This window comes from Neoarius graeffei, chromosome 1 (assembly GCF_027579695.1).
Source record: "Neoarius graeffei isolate fNeoGra1 chromosome 1, fNeoGra1.pri, whole genome shotgun sequence".
NCBI lineage: Eukaryota > Metazoa > Chordata > Actinopteri > Siluriformes > Ariidae > Neoarius > Neoarius graeffei.
Window position 1 is genome coordinate 109,433,388 of NC_083569.1, and position 24,264 is coordinate 109,457,651.

The following is a 24,264-nucleotide window of genomic DNA, read 5'->3' on the forward strand; positions in this document are numbered from 1 at the left end:
TGCCAGGAACGAGCGAGAAATAGACTCGCTGATCCACACCACCCGGATCTACAGTGATGACATAGGGATGTCATTTGGATTGGACAAGTGTGGCCGGATGGTCTCAAAGAGAGGCAAGATGATCCGGACTGAGGGGATTGACCTACCAGAGGGCAATATAGGTGATATCCAAGACAGCTACAAGTACCTTGGCATCCCACAGGCTAATGGAAACCATGAAGAGGCCACAAGGAAGTCAACCACAGCCAAATACCTCCAGAGAGTAAGGCAGGTCCTGAAAAGTCAGCTGAATGGTAAGAACAAGGTCCGAGCCATCAACATGTATGCACTACCAGTCATCAGATACCCCGCTGGTATCATAAACTGGCCAAAGGAGGAGATAGAAGCCACAGATATCAAGACTAGAAAGCTCCTCACCATGCATGGAGGGTTCCACCCCAAGTCCAGCACCCTGAGACTATACACTAAGTGGAAAGAGGGAGGCTGAGGGCTAGTGAGCATCAAGACCATGGTCCAGGATGAAACATCGAAAATCCGAGAATACATCAGAAAGATGGCCCCAAAGGATGAACTGCTAAGTGAATGTCTCAGGCAGCAGAACCCTGATGAGAGTGCAGAGGAGGAGGAGGAACAGACAAGCTGGAGGGACAAACCCCTACATGGCATGTACCACCGTCAGATAGAGGAAGTGGCTGATATCAAGAAATCCTACCAGTGGCTGGATAATGCAGGACTGACAGACAGCACAGAGGCACTAATCATGGCAGCACAAGAACAGGCCATAAGCACAAGAGCCATAGAGGCCAGGATCTACCAGAGTAGATCAGACCCAAGATGCAGACTGTGCAAAGAAGCCCCTGAAACAGTCCAGCACATAGTAGCAGGGTGTAAGATGCTAGCTGGATCAGCGTACATGGAGAGGCACAACCAAGTGGCTGGGATAGTATACAGGAACATCTGCAACCAGTATGGAATAGAAGTACCCAAATCCCAATGGGCCATACCACAGAAGGTGGCTGAGAACAACAGGGCCAAGATTCTGTGGGACTTCAGCTTCCAGACTGACAAACAGATCCTGGCTAACCAACCGGACATAGTGGTGGTGGACAAAGAGCAGAAGAGGGTGGTGGTGATAGATGTGTCGATCCCAGCTGACGCCAACATCAGGAAGAAGGAACATGAGAAACTTGAGAAGTATCAAGGGTTGAAAGAGCAGCTGGAACGGATGTGGAAGGTCAAGGGTTGCGTGGTCCCCGTGGTAGTGGGGGCACTTGGGGCAGTAACCCCCAAACTGGGAGAGTGGCTCCAGCAAATCCCAGGAACAACATCTGAAGCCTCAGTCCAGAAGAGCGCAGTCCTAGGAACATCGAAGATACTGCGCAGAACCCTCAAACTCCCAGGCCTCTGGTAGAGGACCCGAGCTTGAGGATGACATGGATACCACCCCCCCGCCAGGGGTGAGAAGGAGATTTTTTTTTTTTACAACCCCGATTCCAAAAAAGTTGGGACAAAGTACAAATTGTAAATAAAAACGGAATGCAATGATGTGGAAGTTCCAAAATTCCATATTTTATTCAGAATAGAACATAGATGACATATCAAATGTTAAACTGAGAAAACGTATCATTTAAAGAGAAAAATTAGGTGATTTTAAATTTCATGACAACAACACATCTCAAAAAAGTTGGGACAAGGCCATGTTTACCACTGTGAGACATCCCTTTTCTCTTTACAACAGTCTGTAAACGTCTGGGGACTGAGGAGACAAGTTGCTCAAGTTTAGGGATAGGAATGTTAACCCATTCTTGTCTAATGTAGGATTCTAGTTGCTCAACTGTCTTAGGTCTTTTTTGTCGTATCTTCCGTTTTATGATGCGCCAAATGTTTTCTATGGGTGAAAGATCTGGACTGCAGCCTGGCCAGTTCAGTACCCGGACCCTTCTTCTACGCAGCCATGATGCTGTAATTGATGCAGTATGTGGCTTGGCATTGTCATGTTGGAAAATGCAAGGTCTTCCCTGAAAGAGACATCATCTGGATGGGAGCATATGTTGCTCTAGAACCTGGATATACCTTTCAGCATTGATGGTATCTTTCCAGATGTGTAAGCTGCCCATGCCACACGCACTAATGCAACCCCATACCATCAGAGATGCAGGCTTCTGAACTGAGCGCTGATAACAACTTGGGTCGTCCTTCTCCTCTTTAGTCCGAATGACACGGCGTCCCTGATTTCCATAAAGAACTTCAAATTTTGATTGGTCTGACCACAGAACAGTTTTCCACTTTGCCACAGTCCATTTTAAAAGAGCCTTGGCCCAGAGAAGTTGTCTACGCTTCTGGATCACGTTTAGATACGGCTTCTTCTTTGAACTATAGAGTTTTAGCTGGCAACGGCGGATGGCACGGTGAATTGTGTTCACAGATAATGTTCTCTGGAAATATTCCTGAGCCCATTTTGTGATTTCCAATACAGAAGCATGCCCGTATGTGATGCAGTGCCGTCTAAGGGCCCGAAGATCACGGGCACCCGGTATGGTTTTCCGGCCTTGACCCTTACGCACAGAGATTCTTCCAGATTCTCTGAATCTTTTGATGATATTATGCACTGTAGATGATGATATGTTCAAACTCTTTGCAATTTTACACTGTCGAACTCCTTTCTGATATTGCTCCACTATTTGTCGGCGCAGAATTAGGGGGATTGGTGATCCTCTTCCCATCTTTACTTCTGAGAGCCGCTGCCACTCCAAGACGCTCTTTTTATACCCAGTCATGTTAATGACCTATTGCCAATTGACCTAATGAGTTGCAATTTGGTCCTCCAGCTGTTCCTTTTTTGTACCTTCAACTTTTCCAGCCTCTTATTGCCCCTGTCCCAACTTTTTTGAGACGTGTTGCTGTCATGAAATTTCAAATGAGCCAATATTTGGCATGAAATTTCAAAATGTCTCACTTTCGACATTTGATATGTTGTCTATGTTCTATTGTGAATACAATATCAGTTTTTGAGATTTGTAAATTATTGCATTCCGTTTTTATTGACAGTTTGTACTTTGTCCCAACTTTTTTGGAATCGGGGTTGTACATCATGACTGTGCGCTTCAGGACTTGGCCATTTTTGAGGTGGTTCCCATGGGTGAAAACTCATGAAATTTGGTTCAATAAGTGTCATGATCAGGTGTGTCCAAACTTTTAGCTATGTAGTGCATACAGTATAGTATTCTGTCGACCTTGTGCTTCAGTAGGGGTGTTGCTGGTGTGAAGGGGTTAAGGAGGCAGGTCCGTTCAAAACGATCTCCTCTACGTCACGGCTGTGCGCTGTTCTGATTGGCTGAGAGGCTATACACAGACAGTCAGCGCTGTTTTCACTTGTCCACGTAACCCTGGTAATGCTACTGCTAAGTTCCTCACTTTAACTGCCCGAGTGCAACATTGTAACATTAATATTCGCACCCTGAAGCTGTACGGTGGGATCCCAGGACTTCGGTATTTTGGTGGCAACTTTTGTAACTCGTCACTTCCGGAGACGCGTAACAATGTTACTCTGCACTTTTGGGTGATAATGAAGAGGCTGGAACCTGTTCTGTTTTGTCTGATCGTCGTGTTACTGTGTTACTGGTGAGTAAAATAATGTAATTTATGTCTTTATTTTATACGATTTTAGAGGAGGAGAGCTTTAAGGTTAAGTTGTACAAAGATACAAAGAAACCACTTCCCTCTGACACTTGCTAGTGTTGACATTAGCATGTGTAGCTAGTAATACTGTAGCTCTGTATTAATCCTTAATGTTTATTAGCTACACAAGTGTGTTTTATTGAAATATCATCATCATCATCATCATCATCCAGGATTGGAGCTTTAATCATGATAACTATCTATATAAGCTATCTATTTAATTAATTAGTTGGCTAAAAAAGCTGTCTACTTTTGGTAGGTGTGCTTTTATATTCATCATACCCAAACACTGTTGTGCTGTAAAAGACAGACATCTGGTATTAAATATTTAGCACAAAGTATATAACAATATACTGTCAGAAGCAGCTTTACAGACATCCAGATGCAGATTTGCAGTAGATCTCCAGTAAACAAGCAAGAAGTGACAGGAAAAAAAAAACCCTCCTGAGATGACAAGACAAAGAAATCCTGAGGGATTCGAAAGGAATCCGGCATGGTCCTCTTCTTTCATGCGGTATACAGGTGTAGAAGAGTAAAGACAAACAGTACTGAGTGTGTTTACAGGATGTCCAGGATGAATAATAGTCCTGGGATGAAAGGCAGGACATTGTTTATGACCGCAGCAGCAGGGGCTCTTGTGTATAAATCTGTACAATCCGGGTGAGATTAAACACCGATCTGAGTGGGAGACTAGTTTTGGGAAGTGTAGGTGTTTATGGTGATCGTGTCAGACCATAGATATGATGTATATGATTGCTGACTCATTTTACTTATGAGTGAGTAATATGTAAAGTAGGGTGCATCAGTTGCCCTCACTTTCATAAAATCTGATGCATTTTTGTTTGGGTGTTCCTTTTCACCAATAAAGACATCCTGTGAAATTTTTTGACCATATTCAAAAGTCTAATTGTGGCACCATGAGGTTCTTTTTTTTTTTTTTGCCAAAAAACGCTTATTTTATGTTTTCGCGTAAGGTTTGAATCATTTATTGATTTCTTGTGACCCAGAGATCATGTTAAGAACCTTTGCAAGCGATTGAGAAGCATTAATGTGATTCATAATACATTTGTATTGTTTAAAAGTACAACCCCGATTCCAAAAAAGTTGGGACAAAGTACAAATTGTCAATAAAAACGGAATGCAATAATTTACAAATCTCAAAAACTGATATTGTATTCACAATAGAACATAGACAACATATCAAATGTCGAAAGTGAGACATTTTGAAATTTCATGCCAAATATTGGCTCATTTGAAATTTCATGACAGCAACACATCTCAAAAAAGTTGGGGCAGGGGCAATAAGAGGCTGGAAAAGTTAAAGGTACAAAAAAGGAACAGCTGGAGGACCAAATTGCAACTCATTAGGTCAATTGGCAATAGGTCATTAACATGACTGGGTATAAAAAGAGCATCTTGGAGTGGCAGCGGCTCTCAGAAGTAAAGATGGGAAGAGGATCACCAATCCCCCTAATTCTGCGCGGACAAATAGTGGAGCAATATCAGAAAGGAGTTCGACAGTGTAAAATTGCAAAGAGTTTGAACATATCATCATCTACAGTGCATAATATCATCAAAAGATTCAGAGAATCTGGAAGAATCTCTGTGCGTAAGGGTCAAGGCCGGAAAACCATACTGGGTGCCCGTGATCTTCGGGCCCTTAGACGGCACTGCATCACATACGGGCATGCTTCTGTATTGGAAATCACAAAATGGGCTCAGGAATATTTCCAGAGAACATTATCTGTGAGCACAATTCACCGTGCCATCCGCCGTTGCCAGCTAAAACTCTATAGTTCAAAGAAGAAGCTGTATCTAAACACGATCCAGAAGCGCAGACGTCTTCTCTGGGCCAAGGCTCATTTAAAATGGACTGTGGCAAAGTGGAAAACTGTTCTGTGGTGAGACGAATCAAAATTTGAAGTTCTTTATGGAAATCAGGGACGCCGTGTCATTTGGACTAAAGAGGAGAAGGACGACCCAAGTTGTTATCAGCGCTCAGTTCAGAAGCCTGCATCTCTGATGGTATGGGGTTGCATTAGTGCGTGTGGCATGGGCAGCTTACACATCTGGAAAGACACCATCAATGCTGAAAGGTATATCCAGGTTCTAGAGCAGCATATGCTCCCATCCAGACGACGCCTCTTTCAGGGAAGACCTTGCATTTTCCAACATGACAATGCCAGACCACATACTGCATCAATTACAGCATCATGGCTGCGTAGAAGAAGGGTCCGGGTACTGAACTGGCCAGCCTGCAGTCCAGATCTTTCACCCATAGAAAACATTTGGTGCATCATAAAACGGAAGATACGACAAAAAAGACCTAAGACAGTTGAGCAACTAGAATCCTACATTAGACAAGAATGGGTTAACATTCCTATCCCTAAACTTGAGCAACTTGTCTCCTCAGTCCCCAGACGTTTACAGACTGTTGTAAAGAGAAAAGGGGATGTCTCACAGTGGGAAACATGGCCTTGTCCCAACTTTTTTGAGATGTGTTGTTGTCATGAAATTTAAAATCACCTAATTTTTCTCTTTAAATGATACATTTTCTCAGTTTAAACATTTGATATGTCATCTGTGTTCTATTCTGAATAAAATATGGAATTTTGAAACTTCCACATCATTGCATTCCGTTTTTATTTACAATTTGTACTTTGTCCCAACTTTTTTGGAATCGGGGTTGTAGTTGAACAATGATTCAATGAACAGCTAAAACTCGGTGTGCTTGATAATATATTTAGAATATGTACTAAAAATGTGTATCTAAGATATTTGGTATACTCTATAAGGTGCCATAATGTTTCATGAAAAGTGATCGAAATTTTGCCATAAAATAGCAGCTTTTTCCATAACTTTGAGCTCCTGGTGCCACCATTAAACTTTTGAATTTTGTCAAAATATTTCACCCAGTGTGTTTTCTTACCAAAAGGAACATAAAAACAAAAATGCATCATGATCGGAGGAACTTTTCATTTTTTAGGGGGCAACTGATGCACCCTAATGTAAAGAATAAAACATGATTGTGGTCTTGTTAGAGAAGCATAATTATCAACGACAGGGTGGTGTGATGAAGCAGAGTTTTATTGTTATGTATTATTTGCTCTAAAGATCTCATCTCATTATCTCTAGCCGCTTTATCCTGTTCTACAGGGTCTCAGGCAAGCTGGAGCCTATCCCAGCTGACTACGGGCGAAAGGCGGGGTACACCCTGGACAAGTCGCCAGGTCATCACAGGGCTGACACATAGACACAGACAACCATTCACACTCACATTCACACCTACGGTCAATTTAGAGTCACCAGTTAACCTAACCTGCATGTCTCTTTGGACTGTGGGGGAAACCGGAGCACCCGGAGGAAACCCACACGGACACGGGGAGAACATGCAAACTCCGCACAGAAAGGCCCTCGCCGGCCACGGGGCTCGAACCCGGACCTTCTTGCTGTGAGGTGACAGCGCTAACCACTACACCACCGCGCCGCCCTGCTCTAAAGATGATTTTTTTTTTTAAATGAATTAAAAATAAATGATCTGTATGTTTTTACCTACATTTTACATTGTGGAACATCACTGAAACAGGTTTGTTTCTGTTTTCACTTATGTCATAGCTGCTATAATGAGTCATTCCCTCACCGGTCTGTCTTGAAGTTAATAAGGCCAAAAAAAAAAAAATCTTGAAGATCAAGTTACAGCTTTACCTCTGACTGTTACAAAGCACTGACCCTGGAGGATCCGTTAAAAAAAAAAAAAGCATCTTCTTACCTGTTATTTTAGAAATGATAATGTTTTTGAATGAGCATATTAATATACCTGTGATTTGCAGCTACATTAGTGATGGAAAATTTATCACCTCCTGACCAATCAGCATGGAGCATTTAGCAGTGCTGTGGTTAAAGTGCTTATCACGGGTAAATTCAGGAGCAAGATCAATGTAATTCTCCTATTTTATATATTAAACTTTGGTCAAATATCTGTCACATTTTGTGCATTTTTTTTTTTTTTTTACCTTGCGCAATACCAGAAAATTCAGTTGAAATCAAGCCATTTGAGGCAAATTGGTCCGCCTCTGAAAAAACTTGGCATTTGGATTTCCCGGCAAACGTTGATTTTCGTGATGTCACGTGCGGGACGCCTCCTTCTGAATCCTACGTCAGCATTGGTTTGTTTATGAGAAAACGACCATATTATTCTTACATCCCTGGTGTTGTCTCCGTCGTCTTCACTACTTGAATCATCATCAAATCCAAACAGATGAAGCCCCAATTCTGACATCTCATTATATTCTTCATCCAAAGGTGAAGTAACATTGCGCTCAGGTGACAATTCCATATTTCAATGCAAAATCGCTAGCTGCTAAACTTGGTCTACACAGGCTGTGCACTGAAACCATGCAAGCTCTCGCAGCCTGCTGGCGCATCCGCAGGTGATGTCACGAATCTGGCTCCAGACTCCCTTGGGATTTTTCCAGACGCGTTTTGTTATTTTATTTTTTTCTGCTGTAGACAGATGGCCTTGTGCAAAATTACCCTTCTGGATGAGTGTGTAAACGGACATACTTGCATATGAGTGATTCCACGCTTATGGGTACTGAAATGGGGACATGAACTTATTTTTAAAAATTCACCTAAAACCATTTCTTTTTTTTACCATCAGGTCACAAAACATGTAATCTTTAATGAATGATATGTTAAAAGATAACTTTAATTTTCTGAGATGTAATAAAAACATACTTATATGCCAAAGTCAGAACGTAACAGAAGTGTTGTGGACATATATATTCTCAATTTTAACAATGTAGAATTACTTTTTGAAACATAGGAAGGTGATGTTTGAGCAAATATAATTAATAAACATGTGTAGTAGAATAAACATACACATTCTTTCAATAAGATTAACATGGTATATAGCGAGATTGTAATTAATTTGTAACAGACGCGAGATGGACAATCGTAACAGAAGTAATGGAACAGACATCATTTTGGAACTCGTAGGCTTGACTTTGGCATATAAATATGTTTTTATTACATCTCAGAAAATTAAAGTTATCTTTTAACATATTCATTAAAGATTACATGTTTTGTGACCTGATGGTAAAAAAAGAAATGGTTTTAGGTGAATAAGTTCATGTCCCCATTTCAGTACCCATAAGCGTGGAATCACTCAAAGCAATTAGTTCAGGAAATGCACTTTAAAGGAAAAAATATCATATTGTCAATATTTGAGGATAGACAGTAAGTTTTTATATAATAGTTATTTATTTATAAATAACTGAGGCTAAAACAAGAACATATCGTTTTGGACAATTTTCTTTTAACAATGGAGTTACAAAGAAAATGTGTCATGATATCAGTATGTCACGACCAATGTCACATAGTTGACGGTTATTCCACAAAATCGAGTCGTACGTGAGCTGATAGCCGATGAGACGCGTAACACCGAATTGTCTATAAACCACGTATGCTGAGATTGAGTGGAATAACTGAATTTTGAGAAACGGAGCCTTTTTATTTTTTGCAAATTCGATAAATAAAAACTTTATACGAAAACTGGTGAAATGACAGGAGCAATTTGTGAAAAATGTGATTTTATAATATGTTCTTACCATCAAATACTTTTCATATTTTGTTGCTTTTTTTTTTGTATTTTTGGGGGTTTTGTTTTCGAGTAGCGTTTTTATTTCATCCTCGGTTGGTTCAGTAACACCCTCCGCCATTTTGTTTTTCCCTACTCACAGTATATGACCTGATATCCTAGTAGTAGAGTAGCCAATCAGAGCACGCGATTGCTCATATCCAGTGAACGTGGATAGGATAATTATGGATATATCATTTAGGTGTCTCTTATATTTTACTGATGGAGTATAAAGTCACTGTTTCTGCCTCATGAGGTCGACTAAAAACAAACCATTATCTTATCTTATCTAAAGCGGTTCATTTATTGCTCGTCAGAAGGTCATATTGTACATTTTGTCACTGCGGTATCATACTCGATTCTCCCTGTTCTCATTTCCCATGTCCTGCCATGCCTTGCGCACTCAGCGACTGCATTTATTAGCCCCTCGTGCATCAAGCAGTATTCTAGTGCATTTCTTTTATGGTTATATATAACTCTTAATTGACTAGATTTCACATAACTCATCTGTGATAATTGATTTCTCTCATATTACTGAGCTTACGTATTAATTTGATATGATGATGATATTACACAGCAGCATGACAAGGGTCAGTCAGTAGTGCACACGTGTTTGGATGACTCTTTGTGTGACAACGACTTGGACTTCACACCTGGTTTACACAACAGCCTTAAAGCAACTGCTTGTGGAAAAGCAGGTAGTTTTTGACTGCAGCTGCTTTCATATCTCACTGTGGACTGTAGATTATGTGCAGCTACAGGATTGAGCTGTGTGGGTGGGTGCTGGGGAAAGTAATTCAGACTGCACAGCTTGAGACACGTTGTCTGAACTTCTTGAAGCTGAAATGCCTTTGCTGAATGTTTGCGCTTGTCTGGCTGCACGCCGGATCACTGAAAGAATTGTCCAGAATAAAGTTATTGATTATGAGAGAGCAGCGTGACGTGTACAAGACTCGTAGCATCTGACTGCCTTCTCCATCTACAGTGTCTGTGTTTAGTGATCATATTTTTATAGACTACAGCCTTAAATGAGTGCAATACTATAAACTGATCTGTATACAGTAGGGGGTGAGTGATATAGCCAGGATACGAAGGTCGTGAAACTTAAATAAATAAAGAGCGTTCATTCAAGAATTCACACGTTTGTGTTTATTCATGTAGGATCAGTGGTTATTTATTTATTTATGTATTAGTGTTTGTTTATTTTGGGGGGTAGTTTTTTAGTTTGGGGATTAGTAGTTATGTTTAGTTACTTATTTTAATTATGTGTTTGGAGCGAGTGTTTACTCGTTCATTGTCAATCCACTGTAATGATATTCGTGCCTGTGTGTTTGTTTCGGGATTAGCGTTTAGAGTTTAAGGGGCGGTCACACAGCACTCCGCGTCTATATCACGTACAAAAAGATACAAAAATCTGGTGGACGTGGTCGTAAGTGCTAATTTTTGGTCAATTTTGGCTTTGCCGTGCTTTGTACGGGGTATGGCCGTCGGTGGCTGTTTCACTGCTGCAGCACTGCCTAAGCACAGCTAACCAAGTCCAGCCACGCACCCAGATGTTCCGTACCACCCTCCTCCTCCTCCTTCTTCTTCTTCTTCTTCTCTCAGCAAGGATATGTTGAGCCTGTATCAGTTGGTTCTGTTGGTGCTGGAGCATTAAGATGAGGACATCACAGCGTTGAGGGTTCATGTTCACCCCTTGACATCTAGACTGCAAGTGCCGAGGTCTCAGAAAATTACGGTATTTATACATGCCGCAAATCAGAAGTGATGCAGAAGTGATTAGACAGTGATCAATCGAATTTAGAACTTGTTTGAGACGTCGTTTAACGGGCTTAGACAGTGCTATGTACGCGGAAAAATCCATTTCTCAGTGATAAGCCGCTAAACACGCTATATCCCGTGATACCAACGCGTAACACCCGTCCGATGACCGTGCTCTGCCCGTGATAGACCGCCAAACTTTCGCGTCTTACCACGTCTCCCCAAGTTTTAATAACGGCCGGGACACTGATTATCACGTGTTTTTCACGTGCGTTGCACGTCTTTACCACGTGTGCCGGCCGTGGTTGTCCGCGGTCTAAAGTTTTGAGCAGTCCAAAACTTTTTGCCGCGTCCGACGCCGTTCCGATTTTCCCCTGCGTCCTGTCACGTCTGTATATCGACTGTAACACGTCTTAACTTCGACATCAACACGAACAACATCGTCTGCTTCACGGGAGAGCACTTTTTGACGGGTTTTGGCCGTGATAAAGCCGTAAAGCGCTGTGTGACCGGGCCTTTAGTGTATGTTTGTTTGCGTTTTCAATAATCACTTTGAGTGTTTACTTTTTTGTTTGTTCCAGATACTTTTTATTAGCACTCTTTCGAGAAAAAAAACATTGTACAATTAGAGGATTTCTATAGAAAAGGAGCACAAGCTAGTTGGGAGTAGTTGAGACTAATCGAGCCAAGAGGCTTAGGCTTTGGCTTTGTTGAGAGAGTAATGTGTGTGTTTTTTTTAATTTATGTGGGGATTTAATTAATTAATGTATTCCTGATTACGTATTTGTTTTAGATATGAGTGTTTTGTGTATTTATGCATTATTGTTTGCTTAGGAATAAATGTTTATTCATTCATGCGTTAGTATTTGTTCAGGGATTGGTGTTTTGTTTTGTTTTTTATTGGTGTCGTTTATTTGTTCATGTATAGCATGTGTTTGGGGATTCGTTTTTGTTGATTCATTTGTGCATTTCTGCTTGTTTAGGGATTAGTGGCCATTATTTAATGTACTGGTGTTTGGGGAGTTTTATTTATTTATTCATTCATGTATTTGTGTTTGGGGATTAGTCTTTATTGATTTGTGTATTACTGTTTGTTTAGGGATCATCCAGCCATCCATTATCTGTAGCCAGTTGTCCTGTACAGGGTCGCAGGCAAGCTGGAGCCTATCCCAGCTGACTACGGGCGAAAGGCGGGGTACACCCTGGACAAGTCGCCAGGTCATCACAGGGCTGACACATAGACACAGACAACCATTCACACTCACATTCACACCTACGCTCAATTTAGAGTCACCAGTTAACCTAACCTGCATGTCTTTGGACTGTGGGGGAAACCGGAGCACCCGGAGGAAACCCACATGGACACGGGGAGAACATGCAAACTCCGCACAGAAAGGCCCTCGCCGGCCCCGGGGCTCGAACCCAGGACCTTCTTGCTGTGAGGCGACAGCGCTAACCACTACACCACCGTGCCGCCCCTGTTTAGGGATGAATGGTTGTTTATTCATTCATGCATTAGTTTATTTATTCATTCGTATTTGTTTGGGGATGAGTGTTTCTTAATATATTTGCTCAGTATTGTTTAGGAATTAGTGTTTTTGCTCATTCGTGCATTCGGGGATTACTGTTAATTCATTCATGTGTTAATGTGTTTAGGGATTAGTTTTCATTCATTCATGTATTTGGTTATTCATGCATACATGTTTTGATTTAATTAGTTAGGGAATAGTGCTCATGCGTTCATGTCTATATTAGTGTTTATTGATTTCTGTGTTTAGTTATTAAAGGATCACTGTTAAATTATTTGTGAGTGGAAGTGCTTCACTTGCTGAAGTTCTGCGTAACTGCGAGTGCTGTAGTGACTCGTATTGATTGATTGTTTACTGATCTGAAGTGCAGAAGCAGCGTGTTTTCCTCATCCAGTCTGAAGCAAGTCCCAATTTGAGGCACATCCTGTCCATCTGTTCCCCTTGTAGTTGTACTCGGCCATGATGCTTTGAATAATACTGAAAAATCTCTCCTGGTTTTGAATGAGTATGTCTACATACCGAGAGTGCGATATTTTACAGGAATGTGAGCTTTTCATTCTTGCTTTACAGCATTATAGCTATAATAAACATTACATCCTGTTCACAGGCATCCTGTTCATCATGGCTACTGCTCAGAGCAGAATCAGCTCGACCTACAGAATCAGCCGCAAACTGCATCAGACGTCCCAAATCGGCAGGACGAGCCCGAGGAGAACAGTGGGAATGACAAGGTAGACTTTTTTTTTTTCTCCTAAAATAGTAGTTTTAATCATGTTCAGGTGATGGATTTATTTTAAAACATTATGAAGCTTAACGCCACAGTTAATTGGAGCTCTTCTTATGTCAAATTCCTGTATTTAAATCCTGATTTTTATATTTTCTTGTCGAGCTCATTCTGACTGGGCACACAGTAATCATTTGACGTTTTTCCATTTAAAACTAATCATCTTTTTCAGCAGTTGCACAAAGAGTTAAAATGGAGCATGACATATAAGCTCAAGTTGCGATCTCATTGCTTAAAACAAATCACAGTCCAGTATGCAAATTATTCATGCAGGGCTAGATCTGACCTTTGAGTACAATTCTACTTGCCCTTTCCTTTTGTTGTTTTTGTTTACCAGATAATTAACCCTTGGATGCAAAACATATGCACACCCCTTCTAATGCACAACATGGGTCAAAAATGACCCGCATTCATTTTCCAGGTTATTTCATGCTGACTGAGTTTTTCTTTGCTCTATCTTTTGAAATCAATTTATTTTATGATTGAATATTCCAAGTATTCTTTAAATATCTTGTTTTTAATTACCACAAATCATTAATTTAATTTTTTCTTTCCTACTTTATGAACAAAAATACTTTTTATATTACTACACATGGGTCATCCAAGTGTGATTTAAAATTAAATGTCTTAATACTCATCTCATTGTCTCTAGCCGCTTTATCCTGTTCTGCAGGGTCGCAGGCAAGCTGGAGCCTATCCCAGCTGACTACGGGCGAAAGGCGGGGTACACCCTGGACAAGTCGCCAGGTCATCACAGGGCTGACACATAGACAACCATTCACACTCACATTCACACCTACGCTCAATTTAGAGTCGCCAGTTAACCTAACCTGCATGTCTTTGGACTGTGGGGGAAACCGGAGCACCCGGAGGAAACCCACGCGGACACGGGGAGAACATGCAAACTCCACACAGAAAGGCCCTCGCCGGCCCCGGGGCTCGAACCCAGGACCTTCTTGCTAACCACTACACCACCGTGCCGCCCTGTCTTAATACTATAATAATAATTTGTTTCAAGTAATTACTTTAGCAGTGAATGGGGCCAGTTATTTATTTATTAACTATGTAGTTAGCTAAGCCAACTACAATAAAATTAGCTCACTAAAGTAGAATATGTCAACAGCTAGGTAGCTAATAGTAATCTACTCACTCTCAAGGTAACCTAAACATAATCAATTTTTTTCTAAGGTAATGTTAGAACAATTGAAAAACATTACTTCCATGTATGAGATGGGCAAAGGGCGCTGTGCTGAGCTGTGAAATGTCTGACACAAGCACAATTCACAGTTCCCACCAAACGCTGGAGTAAATGCATGCGGGTCGGTTCTGACCCATGTGTGTAAACTTGATGTAGAATTACAAAAGCTGTGCTTGTTCATAACTTAAGAAAGGAAAAATAAAAATGGTGATTTGTGCTAAACAAAAACAAGATATTTACTGCATATTTGGAAAAGTAAATGACAAAATGAATTTATTTCAAAAGCATATCATAGAAACACTCAGCCATACATGAAATAACCTGGAAAATGAATGCAGGTCGTTTTTGACCCATGTTGTGCATTAGAAGGGTAGTGATACAAAAAGGGTTTTTATTCAAAAAGTAAGAAATGAAAAAATAAAATAAGGATGTATGATGATCAAAAACAAGTTAATTGAGGAATACCTTGAATACTGAATGATGGAATTAATTTACTGCAAAGATATAGAAGATAAAAACTCAGCCGGGTCACTTTTGACCCATGTTTTGCATCAAAGGGTTAAATGAAATCAGATTTTTTTTTTTTTAAACACTGTAAGGGCTTTCCATGTGGGACGCTACAGTCTTTTGTTTCCGTTCCAGTGACGGGGAGGGAGTTAAAACCATCCAAGTGGGGCAGCAGGTGGTGTAACAAATGAAGATGCTCCCGAGAGACTTTCACTTGTGTTTCTGAGAGAGTCGTCATCAGCTGTGTCAAACATGTGTTGCTTTGTTAGCAGATGTGGTTTCTGTAGAAGCAGAGCATTAGCATATATGTACAGGACCAGTCAAAAGTTTGTACATCCCTACTTTACTCGTTCATAGGATTTTCTGTGTTTTTGACTACAACCCCGATTGAAAAAAAGTTGGGACAAAGTATAAATTGTAAATAAAAACGGAATGCAATGATGTGGAAGTTTCAAAATTCCATATTTTATTCAGAATAGAACATAGATGGCATATCAAATGTTTAAACTGAGAAAATGTATCATTTAAAGAGAAAGATTAGGTGATTTTTAAATTTCATGACAACAACACATCTCAAAGTTGGGACAAGGCCATGTTTCCCACTGTGAGACATCCCCTTTTCTCTTTACAACAGTCTGTAAACGTCTGGGGACTGAGGAGACAAGTTGCTCAAGTTTAGGGATAGGAATGTTAACCCATTCTTGTCTAATGTAGGATTCTAGTTGCTCAACCGTCTTAGGTCTTTTTTGTCGTATCTTCCGTTTTATGATGCGCCAAATGTTTTCTATGGGTGAAAGATCTGGACTGCAGGCTGGCCAGTTCAGTACCCGGACCCTTCTTCTACGCAGCCATGATGCTGTAATTGATGCAGTATGTGGTTTGGCATTGTCATGTTGGAAAACTTTTGACTGTTACTGTAATACTTTTAATCTTTCACAGGTGATTATTAAAACACCATTAACTATGTAACAGTTTTCTGACATTGTCTGTAGGAAGGCATGGTGCAACAGACGCAATCTGTGTATGCACAGGTAAAATCGTGAAATGTACAGTACTGTGCAAAAATCTTAGGCACGTGAAGAAATGCTGTCGGCCAAAAATGCCTTAAAAATAATTAAATTAAAATGACTATAAACAGGGCGGCACGGTGGTGTAGTGGTTAGCGCTGTCGCCTCACAGCAAGAAGGTCCTGGGTTCGAGCCCCGGGGCCGGCGAGGGCCTTTCTGTGTGGAGTTTGCATATTCTCCCCGTGTCCGCGTGGGTTTCCTCCGGGTGCTCCGGTTTCCCCCACAGTCCAAAGACATGCAGGTTAGGTTAACTGGTGACTCTAAATTGACCGTAGGTGTGAATGTGAGTGTAAATGGTTGTCTGTGTCTATGTGTCAGCCCTGTGATGACCTGGCGACTTGTCCAGGGTGTACCCCGCCTTTTGCCCGTAGTCAGCTGGGATAGGCTCCAGCTTGCCTGCGACCCTGCAGAAGGATAAAGCGGCTAGAGATAATGAGATGAGATGAGATGACTATAAACAGTAAGCCGTAATAAATGAAACAAAGTCGAGATTTGGTGTGAGACGACCCTTTGCTTTAAAAAAAACAAACAGTATTTTCAGGTACGCTGAGTGCAGTTTTATGCGGAAATGAGCTGTAGGTTTTACTGAACGTCTTGCAGAACAAGCCACAGTTCTTCTGGACACTTTGTCACACTCACATCTTCATTTTGCACCAAAACCCAATAGCCTTCATTATGTTTTCTTTTTTAATCTGAAAAGTCATCTCTTGTGGATGGAATATGCTGCTCAGATACAAACTTTTTTTTTTTCTGTAACATTTAATTTTGTGCTGGAAAAAAATGAACATTTGGAACTCTAAAATGTTTTTGTACTGACTCAATGTAGAAGTCATAAAATAGAAATCGATAACATATACCGCTTTTCCACTACAAACGCGGCTGAGTCGGGCTGAGCCGTGCCGTGCTGAGTCAGGCTGAGCGGGGCTGTTGGAGTTGCATTTCGACTACAACCGCGCTGAACCGTGCTGGCTGGAAGTGGGTGGACACATTGGGTGGAGTTAGCGAAAGTGGGTGGACGTCACGTGATGTCGTTAAGCAGTGCAAACAGTGACATCAGTGATCTTTTAAGCGGTAGTCTCACGACCCGGATAGTAAACAATAAACATGGAGGACATGGAGTCGTTAGTGTTGCTGGTCTTGGTTCTGTGGCTTGTTGTCACCGACAACGCCAACAGATACTGGCAAGAGCGTATAGATGAGGCGAGGCGCATAAGGCTTCAGAAATTCTCGTAATTCTCCTTTATCCGGGTTTGCGGTGTTTACAGATCCCAGCGTGCTCGCGGGGCGTGTATGGGCATGTGAGGACACTCCTCCTCACCAATCAGTGCACAGGGGAGTGTCTGCTCACGCCCCCAGCCTCACTCGGCACGGTTTGGCTCGCTTCAGCCCTACTCCAAAACGGTGCGAGTTTTAGGGGCTAAGCAGGGCTGAAGCGAGCCAAGTCGTGCTGTTTTTTGGTAGTCGAAACGCGAGCCGTGTCGGGCTGAAGCGAGCTGAAGTGAGCTGAAAAAGGGTAGTGGAAAAGGGCCAATAGTTTGTATGGAAAAAAAATAGTGCCTAAGACTTTTGCACAGGACTGTGTGTATATACAGTGGCATGCAAAAGTTTGGGCACCCTTACTGAAAATGTCTGTTACTGTGAATAGTTAAGTGAGCAGAAGATGAACTGATCACCAAAAGGCATAAAGGTAAAGACGACACGTTTCTTTTCAGCGTTTTCTGCAAGATTTTTGAATTATTATTTTTTGTACAGTTGGAGAGTGAAAAAAGAACGTTTGGGCACCCTAATACATTTGAGTTCTCAGGTAACGTTTACCAAGGTTCCAGACCTTAATTAGTTTTATTGAGCTGTGGCTTGTTCAAATTCTTCATTAGGAAAGGTCAGATGATGCAGATTTCAAAGCTGTATAAATTCTCTGACTCCTCAAACTCGTCCCTAAAATCAACAGCCATGGGCTCCTCTAAGCAACTCCCTCGCATTCTGAATAATTAAAATAATTGATGCTTACAAAGCAGGAGAAGGCTACAAGAACATAGCAAAGTGTTTTCAGGTAGCTGTTTCCTCAGATCGTAATGTTAAGAAATGGCAGTTAACAGAAACAGTGGAGATCAAGGTGAGGTCTGGAAGATGAAGAAAACTTTCTGAAAGAACTGCTCATTTGATTGCTAGAAAGGCAAATAAAAACCCCGGTTTGACTGCAAAAGACCTTCAGAAAGATTTAGCAGACCCTGGAGTGGTGGTGCACTGTTCTACTGTGCAGCGACACCTGAACAAATATGACCTTCATGGGAGAGTCATCAGAAGAAAACCTTTCCTGCGTCCTAGCCACAAAATTCAGTGTCTGAAGTTTGCAAATGAACATCTGTGTGGGCGGCACGGTGGTGTAGTGGTTAGCACGGTTGCCTCACAGCAAGAAGGTTCCGGGTTCGAACCCAGCGGCCAGCGAGGGCCTTTCTGTGTGGAGTTTGCATGTTCTCCCCGTGTCTGCGTGGGTTTCCTCCGGGTGCTTCGGTTTCCCCCAAAATCCAAAGGCATGCAGTTAGGTTAACGTGGGGCGGCCTTGGGCTGAGGTGCCCTTGTGCAAGGTACCGAACCCCTGACTGCTCCCCAGGTGCTCTGGGCTGCCCACTGCTCTGGGTGTGTGTGTGTTCACTGCTTCAGATGGGTTAAATGCAGAGGATGAATTTCACTGTGCTTGAAGTGTGCATGTGACGAATAAAGGTTTCTTCATTCTTCTTAAAATAGAACTTTTTGGCCACAATATGCAAAGGTACGTTTGGAGAAAAAAGGGTGCCAAATTCCAGGAAAAGAACACCTCTCCAACTCTGAAGCATGGGTGTGGATCGATCATGCTTTGGGGTTGTGTTGCAGCCAGTGGCACAGGGCACATTTCATTGATTGAGGGAAGCATGGATTCAAATAAATACCAGCAAATTCTGGAAGCAAACATCACACCATCTGTTAAAAAGTTGAAGTTAAAAAGAGGATGTGTCCTACAATAAGACGATGATCCAAAACACACCTCAAAATCTACAATGGAATACCTCAAGAGGCCCAAGCTGAAGGTTTTGCCCTGGCCCTCACAGTCCCCTGACCTGAACATCATTGAAAATCTGTGGCTAGATCTCAAAAGAGCAGTGCATGCAAGACAGCCCAAGAAACTTGTTGAACTGGAAGCTTTTTGCAAAGACGAATGTGTGAAAATCCCCCAGGTAAGAACTGAAAGATTATTAGCTGGCTACAAAAAGTGTTTACAAGCTGTGATACTTGCCAAAGGGGGTGTTACTAGGTACTAACCATGCAGGGTGCCCAAACTTTTCTTTGGGCCCTTTTCCTTTTTTGTAATTTTGAAAATGTAAAAGATGAAAATAAAAAAAAAAAGGTTTTTGCTTAAAATATAAAGGGAATGAGTCACCTTTATGCCTTTTGGAGATCATTTCATCTTCAACTTGCTTAACTGTTCACAGTAACAGCAATTTTGACCAGGGGTGCTCAAACTTTTGCATACCACTATATGCACTAATGTCTTTGAGTCTTGATGGGATACTTTACACTCACGTGCTCTCATGTTTCATGACCTGGTTGTCTTAGTTTCACAATTACAGCTTTGAACTGACTATACAGTGAGTTCAAAGCTGTAATTGTGAAACTAAGAAAGCTAATTAAAATCGTCCTGCTTAAAAGACACAGTATATTTACTATACTCTTATTAGACACTTCTACAGCGAGCTGGTTAGTGTGTCTGGGAGATCGTGAGTTCTACTCGCGGTCAGGTCATGCCAGAAACCATCATTAAAAATGGTACCTACCACCATCTGGCGAGGTGCTACAATACAGGTGTGAGTAGCGAGCCAAACTCTTGCAGTTACCAGTGGACCAGCCTCCCACTGAAACCCTAGGTATGTAATAGGCAACAGGTCTACAGAAACCAGTGCTGCCCCATACTCCATAAGGGCCTGGTTATGCCTCGGTCACAACCGGCCGAACGTGCTCCTACGGCCGGTCTACGTGCAAAAAACGCAAAGAAACTCACGGAGGGCGTGCGTGTGACGTGCTGATTTTCGAGCCGTAGACTGGCCGCAGACCGGCCGCAGAGGTTCTTTGTCATGTCAAACAAACTCTACGGACGCTTACATTTTTTTCAGGTTGCAAGACAAACTTAGGGCCTCGTGTGTCTTCCGTACGGCCGACGTGCGTCTTTCGTACGATTTGCTGGTGTCAGGTTTGGGCAAAATGTCAATTTTTTTCGTACGTCGCACTTGCGGACTCCGTATGTGTGTCGTGCGCCCCACATACGTAATTAGTGCGGCCAACGCACGTTCAGATATTTCGTACGTCATCCATGCGTGTCAAGTAAGTCGGCCGTGCATTGGCCATACGGCGAGAGGGCGTCAATCGCACGAAAACTCGGGTATATAAAGCTGCAGGGGTGCCTACGGCCATTTGTACACGTAGGCTTTGATTGAGGGAAAACCCAATTTCATTTCATTGCATTGCATTGCTTCAATTCAATATGCCGAAGGCAAAAGGGAAGAGGAGGATAGAAAAGGTGTCGGAGATGGAGGAGAGAGAGACGGCAGCAGAGAGAGAGAGGACAAGGAGCAGTGAGGAGGAGGATGAAGACCATGACAGTGGCCAGCAGGCCAGGAGTTTGAGACGAAGTCTTTGCAGAGGGATTGCCATTTTCACAGTGAGAAACCAAAGTATGCCGAAATATATATACCCCTCTCCAATCGCCGAAGTGCGACAAACGAACGCCGTTGGTACGCACAACGTACAGATCGTGCGCGGTTCTTGCAACCTTCATACGAAGCCTGCATGGAACGCACAGTCAGTACGATTAGTGCACGTTTGAAGGTGCGTTGGCTGTACAAATGAAGCGACAGCCGTACGTCCGAGCAGCCTCAGATTTCATGCGTGGTACACACGTTCGACTTCCAGGTTGTACGTTGGGTGCGCGGTGATCTTACTCCTTCATGGTCACCACAACTACGTTCTCCACGAACAAAAAAAAAAAAAAAGCAGCGATTTGGGAAACGCCAAAAAATCGTACGTCCGGTTGTGACCGAGGCTTTAGTACTGGAACGAGAGGCTGCCTGGGAAGACCAGGTCTTGGAACAGGAGGGACTTTGACTTTTTTTTAATTATTATTATTATTATTATTATTATTATTATTATTATTTTATTATTAGACACCCAGTTACAGCTTTAGCTCTGACTGTTACAAAGCGCTGATACTGAATACTTAAATAAGCATCTATCTTTGTTGAAAACCTCACATTCAGAAATGTACATATTGTAGATGTTCCATGTAAAATCTGTACAAATCTCTGTGTGAATTATATGATCATTGCCCTGTTGTGTTCATGCTGTCATGTGGTTGTTAAACAGGACGCGCTTCAGGATCCTCTTGCTGTTTATACTGTAGAACATCAAACACAGGCCGATGCAACAGATGAACCACAGATTCAGGAAACCGCACTGCAAGACAATATTGTTAAGGTACTCACATACTATGTTTTATATTTACATACTTGAGTTTTTTTTTTTTTTTATTTACTCCAAGCAGAAAGCCTCAAAATTTCCTTTTGAAAACCACATATGATGGTCTAATTTTCCTATAACAACATATTTCATGTTTCAGCGTTACTGCATGCCATTTCTGCTCGGTCATTGCAAGTAGACCTACTCACTGTTCACCCTGCCTTATGTTAAAATCTGGTCTTCAGGATGTTCAGGTGGACAAGGCCCCAGTGGAGGCAGCGGTACTCGAGCATGATCCAGAGTCTTCCATTCGCCCTGAGGATGATGACGATGATGCTGGCTCTCAGAATTCACACGTTTCCCCTCTTCCTGTTGCATCTGTAACTGAAAGTCAGACTCCTGTCTCTGAGGACCTGTCATCTACTGCTACAGTCTCACCTGCACCAAGTGCATGCAGGTCAGAGACTTGTGAAGCACAACAGTGCTTAACTTTATTATGAAGTTACCAAAGCATCTTTCTTGTCTGTGTTTTAAGGACTGATCTTTTATCATCTTTCACCTGAGAAGGATCTGATGATCAGACGAACAGATTGTTGTAATATTTGGTGTTCATTCATCTACAGTATGTGCTTTTTCCTGGTTTGGGTCCCAGTGGATGCATTGAATATCTTTGGCATACCATGCATTTACATGTATAGCATGTGGCAGATGTCCTTATCCAGAGCTACTTATATTTATCTCATTTATAAAACTTACAGTATTGTCCCGCAATAGCAGCTTGCTAGTACTGAGATTTTAAACTCTCAGCCTTCCGAGCAGTAGTCCAACCAGTAGACAGTAATGCAAGCTTGGGATTAAACCATGGATCCTGGAGTTGTGAGTTGTGTTCAGCCAATCAGGAGGCTGGCATTTGCAGTATATTGAGTATACTCAATTCAGAAGTCTCCATCTGTTGGACCAGCTTTCAGGTGTTTTAGCCTCAGTGCCACATCCATGGCTTAACGGTTAGAGAAGCAGCTTTGGGACCAGAAGGTTGCTGGTTTGATTCCCTGGACCAGCAGGAATGGCTGAAGTGCCCTTGCAAAAAAAAGCAAAGGGGGGGGGTCCCATATACGTTTTCGTACATTGGGGGAGTGCCTGTTAGAGAGTGCACTCGTCCTGGGCCATCGGCATAGTGAGGTAGGGTGGCCAGTTCCTTTCCTCGCCGCCTTTAACTTCCCAGTGTTTCCACCAGGTCCCCATTCACTGCTGGGTGGATAGGGAGCGAGCCCCAGATCCCCGTCGAGCCGAGGCTCGAACCAGGGACCGTTCGCTTAGCGGTCAAGCGCTCTAACCACTTGGCCACCTGCGCTCCAAAGTGCCCTTGAGCAAGGCACCAAACACCCAACTGTTCCCCAGGCTGCTCTGGGTATGTTGTATGTCTCTCTGGATAAGGGCCTGGTCCCACTATAACTGTACCTACAGCTATGACTATACCTATAGCTGAATTTAGTTCCAGTCTGGAGCAGTCACACCACAACCATAATCCCGACTGTAATATCGCTTGGTCCTGCCACTCAGGTAAATAAATGCATGCAACTTAGGAATAGTCATGGAAGTTTGTTCCAAGTAGTAGCACGTTATTCCGGCTCATACTGTACAGCTCGGACTTCAAAACAACCCACGTGCATCCTCTGGTGGTTGATAAAATACAGATAGGTCACGGATTGCAGAAATATAATAAATTTAAAAAAAAAAAGGCGTGGTTGCAGATTTTAATACAGATGCTAATAATTTATGGATTGATCACGGATGTTACAGTATATTACAGATTGGTTACAGATTTCATATAGATGCTTCATCATGGATTAAAAAAAAAAAAAGAAGTCTAAAACAATTAAATGTTTGGCGTGCCAAAGTTCATAATTAAAATAGCTTACCTGCATTTATGTTTACTTTATTAATTTACTATCGATATTTCACAGAAAATCACATATCCGTGAATAAAAGATCTGTGATTTTTGTATATTTTATTTATTTTTGTGTGAATCCGTATTTCGTGACTTCATGATGTAACAAGGATGTACAAAGATGCCTGGGGAAGATAGCACATGCTCAGACAATATCGTATGTAAACAGTTACCTGATTGGTCAGATGTTTTATCGAATCAAGTCCAGGCCTGGAAAAATTGCTCCAGAAGCAATCTCACCAATATGGATGAATCCAGGACTGGGCTATAGGGATCGTTATCGGTCTGGTGTGAGCACCAACCACATAAACTGCAGGGGACCGGTGTATTTATAGTTGTAGTTATAGCCATCAGTATTGTGGGACCTGGCCTTAAGAGCATCTGCTAAATGCCTGTAATGTATTGCATCTGTTTTGGGGGCGTGTTCATGACTTATTTTTTTAAGAATTTGAGATTCAAAACAGATCATTTCTGTTTATCACTGACAACACCTTTTTATCCAGAAATCTGGCTGTTTGAGATTTAATCAGCCTGACGTAACTTTGACGCAAAAACAGACTTCCTGAATTTTAAATCCTCTTCAGTTTTTACGTATTTTTGTTGACAAGGAAACCCCTTACACATATTGACACACACAACAGCATGCAAAATTCTCATTAATTAAATTAG

The 24,264-nt window shown here is 41.9% G+C and overlaps 1 protein-coding gene across 3 annotated transcripts in view; it reads left to right on the forward strand.

Annotated features, from left to right (window-relative positions):
- The first annotated feature begins 3,352 nt into the window (after positions 1-3,352).
- The window catches only part of LOC132881724 (SUN domain-containing ossification factor-like), a 66,736-nt gene continuing 45,824 nt past the window's right edge, over positions 3,353-24,264 (forward strand). For 2 of the 3 annotated variants that reach the window (XM_060914531.1, XM_060914542.1), the window contains exons 1-4: positions 3,353-3,621; positions 13,214-13,337; positions 21,554-21,664; positions 21,892-22,103. In XM_060914531.1, the coding sequence (XP_060770514.1) occupies positions 3,566-3,621; positions 13,214-13,337; positions 21,554-21,664; positions 21,892-22,103 (503 nt within the window). In that variant the 5' untranslated portion in view covers positions 3,353-3,565. Of the gene's footprint in view, positions 3,622-13,213; positions 13,338-21,553; positions 21,665-21,891; positions 22,104-22,181; positions 22,269-24,264 lie in introns of those variants that run through there. The other variant, XM_060914551.1, reaches the window with a different exon arrangement.